This window comes from Aristolochia californica, unplaced genomic scaffold (assembly GCF_029961685.1).
Source record: "Aristolochia californica isolate CCGP_79_NKW_82.1479 unplaced genomic scaffold, dmAriCali1.0.hap1 SCAF_12, whole genome shotgun sequence".
NCBI lineage: Eukaryota > Viridiplantae > Streptophyta > Magnoliopsida > Piperales > Aristolochiaceae > Aristolochia > Aristolochia californica.
In genome coordinates, this window is record NW_027181793.1 from 22,406,994 (window position 1) to 22,424,600 (window position 17,607).

The window sequence follows — 17,607 nt, forward strand, 5'->3', positions numbered from 1 at the left end:
CAATGTGGCTCATTTCCTGCAACCAGCGACTACGAAGAGTAAAACGGAAATTTGAATCTTGAAAACATTACTTATTACATGAACTTAAAATCTGTACAACAAAAGAAACAGTATCGAACTTGAGGTAATCAGAATCATAGGTTTTCACTCGTCTCTGTTTTAATTCATCTCACAGAAGCTTTTGAACCTGTAGGGTGGATACGACAGATATAGTATACGCAGAGAAGGTAGTTTAGACTTGGGAGCCTGCTAGAAGTCCCAACGTGAGAAAAAAGAAAAAATTCGTTTCATTAGATACCCGATATCATTGGTTGTTTCCCAACCTAATTCGTCAATCACAGTGTCTAGAAATGGACATCGGAAAGCTTTCACAATTTTTTGACTCGTACCCTGTCAGCTATCCATCAGAGATCATGTATGACCAAATGGAATGTTGGAGAGTAGGAGCCCAAGGAATGGGCATAGATCAAACAAGGGCCTGTAACGGAGAAAAACAAAATTGATGATGAAAAAGGCTTTTAACCTTGACAACTTAGGCTCGCTAGATCAGTTTACCAAGTGACTCATTCAGCACCCGAGTTCGTTGAGCTGCCATCGAATTCAACCCGTAGACCCTACATTGGGGCCTGGTTCCAGTCTTATCAGTGAGAAAGCGAAGGTCTACACAGTTCATTTATCAAGAATGCAGCTAGATTTGCACATCAGTGCAATATATAGGTCACAATCATGCAGACAAACGGAGTGGAATAGCATCCGATTCAAAGACACGTGATACTCATTAAATAACATTATGAACCAAAGTGTTTCATTTCAGCATCTTTTCAAATGCCATGACTACAGCACTCTGATGCACCTGATATATTGTTCCATGGATTTGCTTAGATCAGTTGGGTGACTAAAATAATTGACTCATTTTCTTGGATTAGTAAGCGCTAGTATCTTAGTAAGAACGTAACAGTCTGGTGGAGTGATGTTGTTGTAGTAGTTCTGAATTGTTTCTGTAATTTCAAATCCAAATTTCTTGTAGAAATTGATAGCATCTTCATTGTTTGTCTGCACATGCAAGTAGATCTCTGGGATATTCTGCTTTGAGCACAAATTCAAAACATGGTTCAAGAGTCTTGTGCCTAAGGAAGAGCAGGAGTCGATCAGTCAAGAGTTTAAGATACATATATCACCTGATCCTTTTTTATTTTTAAAAGCAATTAGCATAAAATTCAAAGGCAAATTTCTACATATTTCCAGCATCCAAACAAAGGCTATAATTCAGGAAATATATTTCCATAAAGGGAACAATTAGTCTTGAAAGAGATGTTAAGAAATAATCCAAATTACATAGACCCTCTGGACATTGCCTTTTTCTATTAGGTCACCCAGTTGCCTTCACTCTTTTAACCTTTCTTCTCCTTACTAGGGGTAAATATCACCATCTTTACTCAAAAAAGAAAAGATTTTCATTGAGATTTACATTGGAAAAGGTCCACGAAATGTCTAAAAGTGAACAACAGAATAAGGCAATATATCTCGCCTATCAGTACCATATCGAGTCTGTGTTGGGTAAAACATACACAAAAAAAAAAAAAAACACATGAAAACCCCTCTCTCGTAACTGTATTGGTATCATGTCACCCACCAACAAAATTGATACTTGTTACCCAATGTGTGACATGTATCAGTGATAGAGGCAACACTAAGGTGGATAGATAGCAGCAGTACACTTGTTACTGAATAACAGATATGCAATGGGCATGTGGTTAGTGGGCTGTAAGGATGAGTCTGAGTCTATGTGGATCATTTGGGTGTGTCTTGTAAGGGGATGGGCAGTAAAGAGCTAGAATGAGAGATTGGAGAGAGCTAGGGATAAGGGCCAGGCAAGACTTACATGGGAGATCCACTTGTATGTAAGCTCTTTTTAAATAATGAAATGCACACATAAAGGAGGCATGCCAGTTCCAACAAGCAAATCAACCAACTGATCTTGAAGTCCCCTCTTGATCAAAGGTAGGTATCCCATGCCAAATCCATCTCCATCACCAATTCAATCCATTTACGCACCATTTCCTCCCACTTTATGCTAATGCTTAAAATACATAAAACTGTTGATCAAGACCCTAATAATTGGTATGAAAGCAGCTACCTTTTGGTTGTTTCCGTTTTTATAGAAGAATTGGGGTATTTGGGGAAAAAGAAGAAGATACATAAGGAAAAGCAAAGGAGTAAGACATAAGATGTATGCACAAGACAAGAGAGACACAGACACAAGGCACACAGGCTGGATGCAGGCCAATGAATCATAGGGTGCAAATTTACCTGGGTTCAATGCCGATTTGGTTATTGAAAGAGGGACACCTCCAAGGGTGTAAGGTAAAAGTTGAACAAGCAGCATTGTACAAGTTCAAAGAAATACTAGTTGGGTGTTGGAGCAAGAAAAAGAGGCAAGGTAGTTAGGCTTCAGTGGTCTAATTCAAGATGCACCCAGAAGGAAACCCAGGCAGGAGGAGGCAAAATGTGGAATACCGAGTATGAGGCCACAACAAGGGTGTGAGAATGAGTTGTGGTGTGAGGAAGAGAACAATAGGTCTTCCATGAAAGTTCCTAAAAAGAAGACTGAATGGAATACAAAATGCTCACCAACATTCTTGAAAGAAATCTAAAAACCAATAACTTCAAAACTCGCAGCACAATCAAGGAATGAATTTAAAGTATTGTAATGTACCTGCCAGTGTTTGGATAGGTTGGAGTTAATGTGAAATGTTGAACCCCCCCCCCCCCCCCCCCCCCCAGGCCAAAACTACAATAAAGCGACTAAAGAGTATAAGACTGAAAAGAGAAGATTGTAGTAAATTCAGAAGGCAAGGAGAACAATGAGAAAGACAATCAGGGCAGCACCGATAAAAAAACCTTGAACTTGAAACAAAAAAAGACATGTCAAGATAGCTTACAAGTGCCAATGGCTGCAGAAATCAAGATGGAAGAGGAGCTCTGCACTTCTGAAATCAACTTGTCTGATTAGGATGCTGCTGTATTAATGAGGAAGTGGCAGCTCCCGTGGCTTTAATGATGTGAAATAATCTTTGAAACAAGAGGTTACTTCAGCTTATTGGACTGACCAAGACACAGGCAAGGTGGCCTAGACAAAGAGTACCAGGCCATGAGAGTTTCTATAGTATTACTACTTGATCTCTATGTTGTTGGCAGAAATCTGCAAGCAAGACAGTAGACAAAACTGCTATTTGTGATCTTCAAAAGAAATTATTAAATGTCAGAGGAGTTGCATATATAGGTTTTCTTCGAAGTTTTGAGTGATGGACGTGAGTTTCATGAAGAAGGGAATGGATGGATGTGATAAGAACTGTACATCAGACTCTTTTGAAGGCAAACACACTTATCTTGGTAGTGAATAGTTTCAACAAGACTTGCTTGAGAAAGGACTTGTGGCAACAGCATTCTGCTCAAAAGCAGCTAAAGCAAAATGTGTAGGTGGCCAAGAGTCAGGTTGTGGAGAAGCAGTATAACAAATTTCAAACCTCAAGGACCATGTTTATTTGTGGGAGGGGAAGTACTTGTATGAGAGGAGTTAGGGTCAATTGTGATGGGCATGCTTAGTAGCTCAGTAGCAAGAATTAGTAACTCTAAGTTAACCATTGGGGTGTCTTGAAAAAGGGAGGAGTGATTATTTGCAGTCTAGGTTAGTCATCAAATGCAAGCTTGGCTTTTATCAGCTCAATTGTTTTTCTTTTCTTTGTCTTTCAATCTTGAAAACTTTGGTTCACATCTCACCATAATGAAAAGTTAAAATCCCCACTACTCCCAATGGTACATCTTTTGTCAACACCATTAAATTCTGAACAGTATTCTAGCTCTCAAACTATCAGTATTCCTGCACTTAATTTTGCTTGAATTTCCCCTCTTTAAGTTTATGCCTTCCATTCACATTAAAGAGCAAAAATACCTTATAGTGGTTCTTATGCCACAATAGTAAGAGCCCTAGACACCGTTATATAACATGCAATTGCAAAAATGAACTGCTACAACATGATGGTCAGACAAGAAAGAAACCACGACTGTGCAGCAAAGATTGCAGAAAACTATTGCCTATGTATACCTGGTAAAATTTGGGATTGACAACAATGCTGCATGAATGGAGCTAACTTTTAATTATGGCTCCAGCTTCATTGGTGTTGCCTATTGCCATTTGAAAAACCAAGGAAAAAGATAACATAGCCTTCAGCTACTACTCATACATTCTTTATTACATATCTAGGAATACCTAAACATACACATATTTAAACATAAAAAATCCTCAAAATCAACTCATTCTATTAGTCTAAAGAAAACCACATATGATTCCAGTTTGAAATGGCATGCACTTCAAAACAAGAGGAAGTAAAAGGACAAAAGAAATGGAAAGCTAAAATCACTGTATAAAGCTGAAAATATTTAAATTGGGCTCACCTACTCCCAAGCCACGATATGGAGCCAAAACACCCAAAGTCATAATATAAACACGAACTGCTCCTCCATCTTTCTTCTCAAGACGACATGCAATTGCACCAACACAAATGTCACTGTAATATGCTGCACAGGAGCAAAGCATACTTGTTCTCTCAGTGCATGCTTTATAAGAACTCGTGTAACAATATCATGGTGGTGAGTTTTACAACACAATCAAGTTTCTATGCTTGATAATTTAAGCTACAATGTGCATACCAATGAAGTTTCCGTTACAATAGAATATGTTTGATACAACTCAACAAATGATATTCCATTCAAAGCTATTTTTTTATTATAGGGAGATGACTGTTTCCAAGACCTATATGCCTCAACCTCATCAAATAAAAATGCCAAACAGAAAATGAGAACTCACTAAAAATGGCAAAACATTGTCAATGCCATTAATGTCATCATCAGAGTCTTGTCTCCACCATATTAGAGTAAAATTCGTATATTCCCCCATATTCTGCTCTATACTCTGCAAGCATTATTACCATACATGTCAAATTTTGGCCTACTATTTTTCTGTCATGCGTACTTCTAGATTTGCTGTCCTCCCACTCGAACATCCTCATCTTGGTCATTCAACTTCTCTTTCTTTGCTCAACAAGGAACAAGCAAAATAGCCCGAGAGTCTTTCAGGCCATTCATTGATAAGTTCCCCTCTCTAATCCCAAATAGCTTATTTGATCATTCGATATGCAGTCATTCTTGCCATTCAAAATATATATATATATATATATATATAAATATCTGGTAAAAAAATTCTTCCCGTCGTTAAAACACATGAAATTAGTAAAATATGCAGATTCCCTTTCCCGTGCTTACAAACTAGAGCCTCAAGACAACTGCAGCAAAATATGCAGATTCCCTCAATTTCCCGTGCTTACAAAACTAGAACCTCAAGACAACTGCAGCCACCCGCACAAGGACAGCCAAGAAGATTTATACAAACCAAATCGAGGACGGTTGACCAGATGAACGTGAAAATAAAGTCACGTTTACGAAAGATAGCAGAGCCAAGAGCTAGTCGGACCTCATAATAAGGATAAAAAACCCAAATTAGAAGGAAATAAAAATACCATCGTGCAGATAACCCGTTCATCAATACCTAGCTTAGTAAATTCTCCGGAGGAAAGGGCATCAGCGTAATATTTATCATTGTAACGAACCGGAAAGAGAGCGGTGTTGAGCTTCTTCAGCTGCATGACATTTTTGTCTCTTACTCCATCCAAAGATATAAACACCTCTCGACCCGCTCCCATTGTCTAAAACTCTAAATTAATATTCAATAGGAAGTAGAGAATAGATAAAAAGAACGAAGATAATATGTATGGAGTGCAAGAACTCCTCCCTTCAGTAGCAAGGTAGAGCAACAGTGATACTGCCGGGAAATTTTGTGCTGTGAGTTCGCGACGGCCGTATGCCAATAAAAGAAGAAAGAAGACATATTTACTGACATACCTATCTTTAAGAAAGAAATTGCGGGAATGCCACCATTCCAAGCCCAACAGCCCTCGTAGCGCATGACGTTCCACAAGCCTTTTTTTAAAACCAAAAACTTGTCATTTGTTCGAAACTGATTCGACGAAGCTACTACAAGCAAAGCAAATTTATTTTTTTCATTCAGGTAATCAATCCATCCTTATAATCCCTAAAAGATACTTAACCTTTCTTTAAAAGTCTAGCAATATTATCGGTCATCTCCATCAATCACACATTGGATAGACTAAACGGGTGATTTAAAATTATCTAAGAATCTAACTGCCATGATTGAAAAAGTATGTTCATTTTCGATTAATTTATGAATTTATACATGATTAAAATAAATTTTACTCTAACACAACAAAACTTTGAATTGGTCATCACTCATCACATATTCATTTCAAAGCCAACTTTAAATGGGGTCCAAGAATGCATGAAACGGCGTTAGGGAAATCGACGTTAGGGACTTGGTTCTCGACAAATTTCAATCTTACCAACAATTCTCGGGGGCCCAATGATCTAATAACAAGCTTAACAAGTGGTATTTTGAACGATTTCGATCAACCAAAAAATGGTCCAAGGTTGCATATAAATTGCAATTACCCAAGAAATCCTGCATTATCTTTGTGATTCAAGTATCCGCTCTTATAGATGATATTATAGTCACTAGTGATGAAAGCAACTGCATTTCAAAGATTAAACAGATTTGAGCAGTAATTTCTAAATAAAATATTTAGAACTATAGAGATATTTCTTGAGTATAGAGATGATGGCAATGAGATATGGCATGAGATAAACATGCATACAGCCTTCTGTAGCTAGAATACTGTACAAGAGAACCTTCCTGCACTTGGAGGGAGCTCTTCTTCTCGTTGTGCTGTCTTCTACCTTGTCATGTTTATATCTTTGCTACTCCAACTTAAAGTCTTCTAGCCATATCAACACTTCATTCCTCTTCAATTTCAAAACAAATCCAAAACTCAAGAGATGAAAAGTATAGAAAGAATATGAGCTATAAAAGTTAATGTTGTGGGTATTGAATCATCTCATCTTTGTTAGTGGGAATAATTCCACAGAGATAAACGTTAAGAAAAATTGTTGGTCAATAAAGTTGAGCAATAAGCCTCCTAGTGATTAACCATTTTAGGATGAAACGGGGTTTAATTGTAGGCAGTCTGCCTATTGGGCTCAATCTTGAATTGTACCCGATTGGAGTAGAACTCAAATCTCGACAATCTTACTGCAGCTTCTCTACTAGCTATAGTTCACCATTTGACAGTATATGCTCATTATGACGGATAACCGATTTTTTGTGCATGAGAGTAAAGCAAGAAGCCAAACTCCAATAGCATGGTTAGAGTTCTTCCCAACCAAGAATAATTGAACTTTTTAGCAAAATTTTGAGAGCCATTGCTACCTTTTAAAATGTAGGTTGGATAGGATTTGAGGTCATGCTGAAATTGACTGAAGGATTGAAAGTATACCATTAAGAAGCTCCATGTCCGACCAGGATCATTATACCGGGCAAGCAAACAACCTTCTTTTGGCTTGAGACCATCTCTAATAACAGCAGATCTCAGTTCTTTCTCCCTCTGTAGAACAATGTCCTCTGTAGGTCGTCCACTGAATTTTAAAGAAGCAGCAATACCTCCTACCACTTGTCTAAGCTTAACTCCTTCCTGATTTGGATCTGGTAACCTGGTTAAAATACATTTTAATTGTGTTAACACATTTATTACAGTAAGAATCTTGAAAAAATGATTGTATTAGTCAAGTTCAAGCTATTTTACTCTGTTTTGAGATAAGAGCAATAAAACAACTTGAGTGTTTCTCAAGATTGCGTAAGGAATCTTACTTGGAAATCTCTTTCTCAGAAGGAAGGACAATTTGGATGGATACATTGTATAATTTGGCATCCAAGGCTTGAGTGAAGACAGGGGTGGTCATTGGAATTTTCTCCTTTGATGAATTCTTTCCAAAGATATACCTAACAGACACAATTAGCTCCTAAATACATCCTTTATAAGACAACCACTCACAAATGACTTAAGAAGAGTAAAAGAACAAAAACACTTGCAAAGAAAGTCACCCCCTCACTCACCCAGCAACATCATTAAAGCCAGATGAACCTGACAGTTTGTCCCCTTTTGTCTCTACCACTACAAATGAAGCGTAATTTCGTACCTATAAGAGCAGAAATTGGCTAATTAATCTAAGATGTTTACCCCTGTAGCAATTGTAAATAAGGAATGAGTATGAGCTAATTATCTAACTGTCATCAGTAGCCCTTTGGTGGTAGGGTTATAAGGTCAATCTAATAGCTTGTACAGTAGACAAGTGAAGGCACTTTTTTTCATTTTTTTAACAGTAACTGCAAAGGTAGTTTTGAAAAATAAGTCAGTAAAGTTATAAATAAACAGGGTGGATAAAGGACCTTCAAACATGATTACACATAGTAACATGGTCAAAGAGAAGAACCTAACCTCATAGTTTGCAGTTCTTTTCAATATCTGATACCTCGGTGTCTCCAGATCTGGGGTCTTGTAAATTCGCAGCTAGGCAGATTTTTGAAAAAAGAAATAAGTAACCTGAGAGACTGTATTTGTGTTGGAAAAGTAGAGCATCTCTTTGGACTGAAAAAAAAAAAATTAGTGTGAGAATTTAAAAAATAAGAAGCTTACCTGCTTCAGGAAATCCCATAACCCTTCCCAGGAAAAATAATCATTATTTTTTATGGAGTCCCAGAGATCCTATGCAGCAAAAGAAAAAGAATAAATACACTTACAAGTTACAAACCCAAGGAACTTGAAAGTGGAATTCAAAACCAAAATTACCACATGGCTACAGAACTTTTGAGTCACTGGATTGATACCCATGACAGAAAGACCTGTAAAGACTACTTCAGGCTTCCAAGGCAGGAGAAGAAACTTCATTACCATAGACCACCTGGTTGTGATCTCATAGGGCCCTGTCTGTAGGAAAAATATCAACAAAACTGCAACCATGACTTGTGTGATACGACGGTAAAACATCAGAATAAGGTCTCCAAAGATCAATTATCCTAAAAATGCATTTATGCTCTTTTCTGATAACCACTTGTTAGCTTCATAGAATCTGCTCATCATCATTATCTTTTGGCCTGGTGTAAATGAACCATCTTCCTCCATTTAACTTTATCACCTAGTTACCCTTCAGATATCTTTCCTTGACAGTGCCATCTATGAGATTTTCTACTTTCCTGTCTTTTTTCAGTCAAACAATAAAAAACGAATAGAATCTTTTGAGTAATGCATTACTAGTGAGATGCAACATGAATAATGGTGGATCTAACAACTATCATGCAAGATTTTTCCTTCACGCTTTTCAGCATTCACCTATCAGACTACCTCCATTATACATTTGTTCCATGACATACATATTCCTGATCCTGACCTTTTGTATGATTAAGGCTAGACAGAGGTTGCGTGAATACTAGAAAAAATGGTTATCAACTAATATGAAACAAATAATGCATTCATCTGCATGAGTTAAAACAACAAAATTCTCTGGAAACACCAGAGAGACCAAACTGTAACTCTTGTAGTTAGATTTCTCACAGGTAAGTAATGATCACTCTCCTTCTTTGTATTCCGCTGTATATGTTAAACACTGTCAATTTTATTTATCTGTAATCTTAGTAATGGAGAAATCGGATTAAATCTACTCTACTTTTTCCGGATAGACACTAAAGTTGACCACAGTTTTGTGAGCACTATCTGGAGAACCCGAATGCTAAAAATATGTATCCTGAAAAAAAATAACACAAACTGGAAACCAGTTCGATGAAGTTCCAACCACAAAGGTTTCAAAATCGTACCTGTTTTACATAGTGCAGCTGAAAATCTGGGCGGAAAAGGAGTTTCAAAAGAGCAATGTTTAAGAGATAGCCTCTGATAGTGTCATGTTTGGTAATCGGATCCCGGAATATTACACGTTCATCGTACATGGAACTGTCGATTCCTTGATCATCAAAAAGATGTGGAAGATCCTCGTACAAGAAATCGACGAGCCCGTCAACATTAAGAGTCGAATTCTGCGGGCTTTCTTGCAGTAGGCTGAGTCTGACCGCCCACTTCAGACCTCTACGACTGCCGGAAACTTCGTTCTTTGCTGAACGTTTAAATGGGGGGAGAGAAACAGCGGCGGAAATGGGCAAGGGCCGTAGGCGGGAAGGGAGAAGCAAACCGGGAAATGACCGGGAAAATTGGTCGGACAAAACCGTGGCCATGGTTGTTCTGTCCGACGTGGGCTGTCATGCGGCTCCAAAAAGAGTGGAGAGCCTGGTGGTCTCCGCGGCAAATACCAGCCAAGTATAGAACTCGATCTGTTCGGTCATTTTTGAGATTATAAATTTTAAAAAATTACCTTTCCCCTTCTTCTCTTCTTTCTTAGTTAATCCTCAAGCTTTCACTATATTCACATTGGCTTATTTCTCACGTCTGATATACTTAGCTTCTCCTTTAGAAGCGATCAAAATAATTGGAGTCGTTTAACTGCACGAGTCCACTGGGGGAAATTGCTGATCAAAATAATTAATGGAAAAAGGACGCCATCACACTCCATTTCGTATCGGAACGAATCTTTGCGAACTTTATCAAATCTGATGATAAATGTACACAGTATGAGATATTCTCCACCCACTTAGTGGAAAATAGCAGCACTATTCAAACCAACATTAAAAAAAGGGAAGAGAAAAAAGGCAGAAGAAAAGGAATTGATGGACAAAAAGAGAGGAGGAAAAAATACAAGTGAGAGCTCCAGCACCTAAAACGAGGGTCTGGCTCCAAACTCATACACGCACACGACTTCACCAATCACCCCCCCTCCAATAATACCCACGAAGAGAAGCAAAATGCGGTGAAGACACTAAAATTCTAGGAAACTTTAATAAAGAAGAACAAAAATTGATATCTTATAGCCTCTACGAGCCCTCCTCTTGATGTCCTCTTGATGATAGCAATCTGGTTATGAATGGGGCAAGGGCTGCAAGTAGTGCCTTGGGGCACTCCTCGTGCGGAAGATGCCCACATCCCGAGATAGCAACTAGCCTCTGTAAAAAACAAAACCAATATAAATTGAACCATTTCATCAAGACACCTAATGAAAGTACTGGTGGCCACTGATGGCAGTCAAAGGACCAGTTGATCTCTTCGATTTGAAAGGATGGACCCCCTTTTTCCTCAGGATGTCATAGACAAGAACCCTCACGAAGAGAGCCCTCTATCTCTCTAATCAAAGAGGATCTACTACTACTACAAAAAAAAAAAAAAAAGTAGAAGATGAACTTACAGAATTTACAAGTTTTGAAGCCATGACTTGGGAAGATTTTAGTGAGACCAATGCATCCTCAGCACCTGCAACCACTAAAATTGGCAAGTCGTGAACTGACTTAAGCAAGGCACCTGCATTTTGTGATGACAGGACTGTAGCATATGACAGCCTGCTTATTTCCTGAAGAGCTTCATCCCATCCTTCAACACATAAAGGTGCCTGCCATAATCCAATAAGAGACCACCGTAGGTGAAAGGAGGCTAACAGGATTGCTTCAATTTTTAAATGTACACGCCAAGTGCCTTTACCTTGTAGAGGTTTAAAATCTCCGTTGTCAGCTTGGAAGCATCATACCATGCTCTGCGGTTAACCACCTGAGTTATCTCAGTTCGCAATAGAGGACGGACCATATGCTTCTTTCCTAGGGAAGTGTGCAATAGGATACGAGCAAATCCCGGCACAACTTCTCTCGACAAATTGACACTAAGTAGTACGACTCCCATCACCTCCACCTGAATAAAAGCATGAAAAAGAACAAATCATTAGCCACACATTTGATTAAATTTCACAGCCTTAGCTGGAGGTTTTCCAGAAGTATTAGTAGCTTGATTATACACACAACCTTCTAGCAAGTCATACGCTACATGGTAAGAACATATTATAAAGTGATGTTGCAACATCCAGTGAAATTATAATTTGATTTTTGAAAAAGAACTTCTGCATAGTTTTCACAGATGTTCACAATATGAACTCTCTAATCAGGAATTTGTTCCATAATCATATGACTTTGTTGGTTAAAAAAGCCAGAAGAAAAGGCAAATCTCCAGCTCACCAATCTCTTCCAAATGGATGTGGCGAGCTTGATGAGATTGAGCCCACAGTATTCTTATTCTGGTTTTTTTATGGGATCAACTGCTGCATCAGCGTATGGATTTTTCACTATAGTATTTAATGCAGTCCAAAAAACCACGTCAATATTTTTATTTTTTTATGAATGAAAAACACGTCAATATTACAATTTGTAATACTTCAAAATCTAGCTATCCCAAAATTGTATGAATTAACAACAATATTTGACTTTCATAATGAAAATTTTAATAAATAATACTTTTTAATGACAAGAAAAACTAAATTAAGACTAATCTTCTCAAGAAGTTGCCCAAAGAAGCTTCTCTCAATTACTGAGGTATAGCAGTAATTGAGGTGGCCATTTCAAAGTGAACAGTTTTACAATCATCATGAAAAGTAGAAAGTAAATAGTTGTTTAGTGCAGTGCTTTTTTTTTTCTGAGTAATCAACCATACATGGTTTGCCAGAAATCTTTAGTCCTTTTAGGCATTTGGAAAGAAGCATCATTTTACTTACATTGATAGAGTTAGCAGCTGTTTGAAACCTCTCAAACGCTTTTAATGCGAGTAAACCGCCATCATCATGTCCAACTAGCACCACAGAAGTAAAGCCCACTTGCAAACAGAAAGCAAGCAGTAGATCAACCTGAGCACGTTACACCAAAAGAGACAGATGTAAACAATCTAAAAATAGAAGCAAACCTAAATGAATTTGAATGAACTTTTCAGTTTAGTTAAGTATGAGATCACTAATGTACGCCCACATTTCCCACACCATTAACTCTAACTAAATAATACAACTGTTATTTTGCCCACTTTTGGCATGACATTAATGCAAACAATCAAAAACTTGATCGCAAGTTAAGTTGGATAGACCATTACTTTTCTTCTTTGATCAATTTGATAATTAAAATGTGTTTTTCTTTTTTCCACTTGAAAGGAATTATAAAAATTGGAAACTAGAAGTTAGCAAATAACCTGAGATTCAAGTGTATAAGGATTTGATAATTGTTTCTCCTCCCACTCCTTCCGTTGTGGCCTTGATGTCAAACCCCAGCCTGGTCGATCGAAGGCTGCAACAGTGCAACCAACTTGGCGAGCCAGTGGTCCCATCACATGCCTCCATGAGAACACCCCTCCCCCAAAACCATGAATAAGAACTACACCAAACTTCCCTCTTTCCCCATTGTTTGACAAGTTCACAGACATGTGAATACTTTCTTCTTCATCGACATCATCAAGGTTCAAGGTTGGAATCTCATCAGAGAAAAAATGAGTTGAAGATCCAGGAATACACAAAAGTGGAGCATACAGAGAGGAAGGATTCTGGAAATTATTACTGAAACTTCTATGGAGATGATATTGATGGCTCTTGGATGAAGCAGTTAGAGGTGGCCTATCAAATTTCAGTCCACCAGGGCTCATACATTTTGGACTAACACAGGGACTGGACTCTCCGAAGGTTACTGAGGTCAGGGAGCGAGAGAGAGGTGATTCAGGCAGGCTGAGCTTGTAATGGATTATGAGACCTTGGCAGGAAATAAATAAGCTGTCAATGTCAGCAAGCAGTCGGGCTGGGAGTTCCCCTTCATCACGAGTAGAGATAGGTCGTCTTTTTGCTTCACTGTCATTTTTCAAGATTTTCCCAGTGGAAGGAGTGGGAGAACGGGGCACCTTCTGGTAAGAGAACACATTCTTGCAAGATAGAACCTGTAGCAAAGATAAAAAAAGTAGTGAGAAATAATTTCCCTGACTTTATCATCTGCAATGAGAATGAATTAAAAAATACATAAGCAGCATCAACTAAGACTCAGATTCAAATCAAGAGACAAATATAAATAAAATAGAATATAGCATAATGCTAAAACTCAGCAGCATTCAGAAAATGTGACAATAACAAGGATTTTGAAACATGTCTGGTGTTTCTCTCCATTTCCATATTTTTGTTAGATGGGAATAGATTAAAGTAGCAATTTTTTTCATAAGCCATGCAGGTGATAAGCATTATTCTAAATACAACTTTCACAACAGACAACAAATTACTCTTTCTAATGACTTAAGCAACCTTAAGTTGCAAAACAATTTGACTTCAACAAAATAATATAGCTTACTGCTTCAGGATCAACTCTGTGGAATAGTAGTTTCCTCCTTGCTCTGCAGCTAGTCCGATAAGCAACAACGACATGACCAAGAGCAAATACAAGAGAAGAAAGGAAAAGAACAGGCATCCCCCAAGATTTCTTTAAATGGAGCTTCTGCCTAGCCAATGAAGAAGAACCCTCAGCTTCAATTTCCGAATGTGCAGTAAAAAGACAGGCTTTCACAGACAGAATGAGAATAGAAACAACTGAACAGAGTGTTGTCGTTCCAAGATATGGCCCATGGGAGAGTCCAGGCCCATCGCACAAAGAGTAAACACCTGAAAGCACCAATCGAACACCCCTTAATCCAAAAAAATGTTGAAAAAGAAGGAGATAATGAAAGAAAGTATATTGTTTCCATACGTTCTTTTGCTCTGCCCTTTTAGACATTTCTTATTAGCACACATACATGCAGCAAAAAGAAAAAGGGGGAAAAATGAAAAGAAGTAAGATGCTTGCAGATTTTCATGAAACAATACCATACCAGAGCATGAGGAAGTGAGGAACATTCCACTTACCAAAAAACATAAACATAGTTTCAATTAAAACTTTTGGGTTTAATGTAGACATTACAGAGAATCATAAATCGGAGATAATTTCACTAAGTAATATACCCTTTCTTATGCCACCATAGACGCTTTTTCCACTAATTGGTATGCCTTTCTGGTACAAGCATCCAAGGAGTGCTTGGTACTGGGCTCCTGAGGAAGCTCGCTTATGGAAGAGGAAATAAAAAATTATCCAGGAAATCACAAAATCAACTACAGAAGTCACCTACCCTTGATCGTAAGTAAGTGAGACGTCGATTTTTTTTTTTAAATTAATCATACACCAAAGAGGAACTTATTATGACCAGGTTATACAATTTCTGACGAAAATCTCAATCTTACACCTCAAATTCATCTATTTACACTAATAAAAAAACAAAAGAGCTCCAAATGCGAGTTCATGCTCATAAAAGACCACATGATCAAATATCCTGTTTTACGTCTTCAGATTCAAATTCAGACGTCTTAAGGAAAGAAGTGCGTCCGCTTTCCGTCCCAGGTAGAATGATTATCAGGAAAACGGTAAAGAGCTTCCAGCACGAAAACACAGAAACTGGCCGAGCCAAAGACTTGTGCAATTTCCGAAATTATGAGGAAAAAGGAAAACATAATTCCCGTTCTAAGAAGTGGGAAGTCTGCTAAATTTAAAACATTTGCAACTAAATGGATATACAATTTTTCGCCTCAGTAAACAATGAACATAGGCAGAAAAATGAAATTCAACAAGGGAAAACGTTCTTACAAGTAATTACAAGCGACCTTACAATCGACACCGCGGGAATGTCCATCAAAGAGCTTCTGAAGCTGTATCTCGCCAAATGACCCTTAAAGCTGCGACATCTCACGCATGTAAAGCTAGAAACCAGAACACAAGGCACCAGCACGTCCCCAACCGCGACAAGGACCGGAGCAGACAACATTATAAGCGAAAAGACCATGGTTAACATAAAAAGGATCGTTCTGAAAGCCCTGCGTATCCGCTCCATATTCCCCTTTCCGGCAGCCATGACTCCAACGTCGCCGTAGCAACCGGATCTGACCAACAAAAAACTCCTGTCCTCGGGCGTATCAAGTGGCTCGCGATTTCGCCGGTCGACAATCGTAAAAAGTCGAAGAGGATCGAGAGAGAAGCGAAACCCTAAGACACCAGGTTTCCGCCTTGGGCGACTTACAGGCCATTTCCCCAACCCTGAAACGACAGTTTCCGTTCCAAAAAACAAGAGATTAACAGGCCACGGCTAGGAATTTCAAATTCCTGCAGGAACCGCTGATTGTCTTCTTCTCTCTCCCATTTGCTTCGTTAAACAAAATGCGCGCTTTTTCCCTTCCCGGATTCTCAGCGGAAGTCGGCGAGGGCTCGGAGACAGAGAAGGTTGGGTTTTTATTGAAGCTCTGGATTTGTCATTTGAGACTCGCTGGTTTTTTTCATTTCGAATTTTGGATTCTTAGTTTTCATCGCTTAATTAACAATTAACAATATATGTTTAATGGAAAGAGGTAACAATTAATGAGTTTTTTTGTGGTGACATCTGTCACCTATCTGCCTGCCCATATGCCCACACCTGTTCTGACAATACTGCCCTCCTTACAACATTTCAAATTCCAACTGCGGAAAGGCATTGAGGAAAAGACCAACCTACCCTCACTGTCTCAGAAAACGGAAAATTTGAAACAGGTTCCTTTTTAACGCTGAACCAATTCCAAAGCGACTCCGCGTTTCTCCCGAGTCTGATCTGCATCAGAGAGAAATTAGAATTAGTGCCGTCCATTAAGTTGTATTTCATGCAAATGGACGATCTTGATTCCATTTTATCACAGATGGGCGATACAGGATTTTACCCTAGCCGATACGGAGTGTATCAGTTAAAACGTATCGGATTTCCAAGGTAGTTGATATGTATCAAAAACCCATTACCGATCGTCTTTTCAACACAGATCAACTTTTATATATATTTGAAGGCGAAGCTTCAATGGAGGTAATCTTTCAACGAGGCTGCCTCAATCTTTTCGCGGAGCAGACAAAGATGACGGGTTTTGAAAACAGAAAAAAAAAAAAAGTCTTCCATTGACAAAGCCGTCATCTCCAAGACAATTTTTCCTTCACGGGGGCCTTTTCGTCAATCCACTCTGTTATGAACCACTCGCTGTCCGACAGACAGATGTGAAAGATACTCGACGGTCCGAACCAAAAGTTGGTTGTTCCATTTCCGTTAGGGCAAAACTAGAAACGACACTTCCAACGTCGACAGAGAATCACAGGGATAGAAGAGTCTTTTCAGTCTTCCTGCGACGTATACTCCAGACCGGACCTCGAGAACGTGACCGTTAGCCACGGTGGAGATCGTGGTCGGAACAGAAAAAACCAAGGAACCCTAACACATATTCTACGAGCTGTCACCTCAGTTACCCTCCCCTGGACCCACGTCTCCTCTCGTCTCGGGATCTTCGCCACGTGTAATTCCGGAAAAAGGACTCTAGTAACGGTCAGTCAGATTTCTCAGACGTATTAACGGCCCCGCGCTCCTCCGTAAATAAATTTAATTAGTTCATTCATTAAACACATAATCAAGCAGTTTTCGCCCACCAAATCATCACGTTTTATTTCCGTTACAGCTCCAGAATTTTGAAGTTACAATCCACACATTAAAAACTAAACCAGACTGACTGCGTTTTAAGGAGGCAATTTTACGGTATTGTGATGGGCTCAGAGAAGTCAGAAGTACTTGAAAATGGGATTCTTAGATTCGAAGAATCTCTCTTTAGAAGGAAGGACGGACGGAC

At 38.7% G+C, this 17,607-nt stretch overlaps 3 protein-coding genes across 3 annotated transcripts; all 3 read right to left on the reverse strand.

Moving 5' to 3' along the window:
• Positions 1-541: 541 nt before the first annotated feature.
• On the reverse strand, positions 542-5,901 carry LOC137946153 (uncharacterized). The gene is made up of 3 exons (XM_068792356.1): positions 5,606-5,901; positions 4,456-4,578; positions 542-1,127 (listed from the first exon to the last, which is right to left on the reverse strand). Exons 1-3 carry the CDS (start codon positions 5,757-5,759, stop codon positions 910-912), a joined length of 495 nt encoding a protein of 164 aa, XP_068648457.1. The 5' UTR covers positions 5,760-5,901; the 3' UTR covers positions 542-909.
• Positions 5,902-6,615: 714 nt separating this feature from the next.
• On the reverse strand, positions 6,616-10,301 carry LOC137946467 (uncharacterized). Its single transcript, XM_068792776.1, has 8 exons — positions 9,836-10,301; positions 8,814-8,951; positions 8,661-8,729; positions 8,463-8,534; positions 8,081-8,163; positions 7,835-7,966; positions 7,464-7,677; positions 6,616-6,933 (listed from the first exon to the last, which is right to left on the reverse strand). Exons 1-8 carry the CDS (start codon positions 10,244-10,246, stop codon positions 6,889-6,891), a joined length of 1,164 nt encoding a protein of 387 aa, XP_068648877.1. The 5' UTR covers positions 10,247-10,301; the 3' UTR covers positions 6,616-6,888.
• Positions 10,302-10,720: 419 nt separating this feature from the next.
• On the reverse strand, positions 10,721-16,245 carry LOC137946383 (uncharacterized). Its single transcript, XM_068792651.1, has 7 exons — positions 15,569-16,245; positions 14,249-14,556; positions 13,116-13,847; positions 12,655-12,783; positions 11,598-11,801; positions 11,308-11,508; positions 10,721-11,068 (listed from the first exon to the last, which is right to left on the reverse strand). Exons 1-7 carry the CDS (start codon positions 15,831-15,833, stop codon positions 10,940-10,942), a joined length of 1,968 nt encoding a protein of 655 aa, XP_068648752.1. The 5' UTR covers positions 15,834-16,245; the 3' UTR covers positions 10,721-10,939.
• Between the last annotated feature and the right edge of the window lie 1,362 nt (positions 16,246-17,607).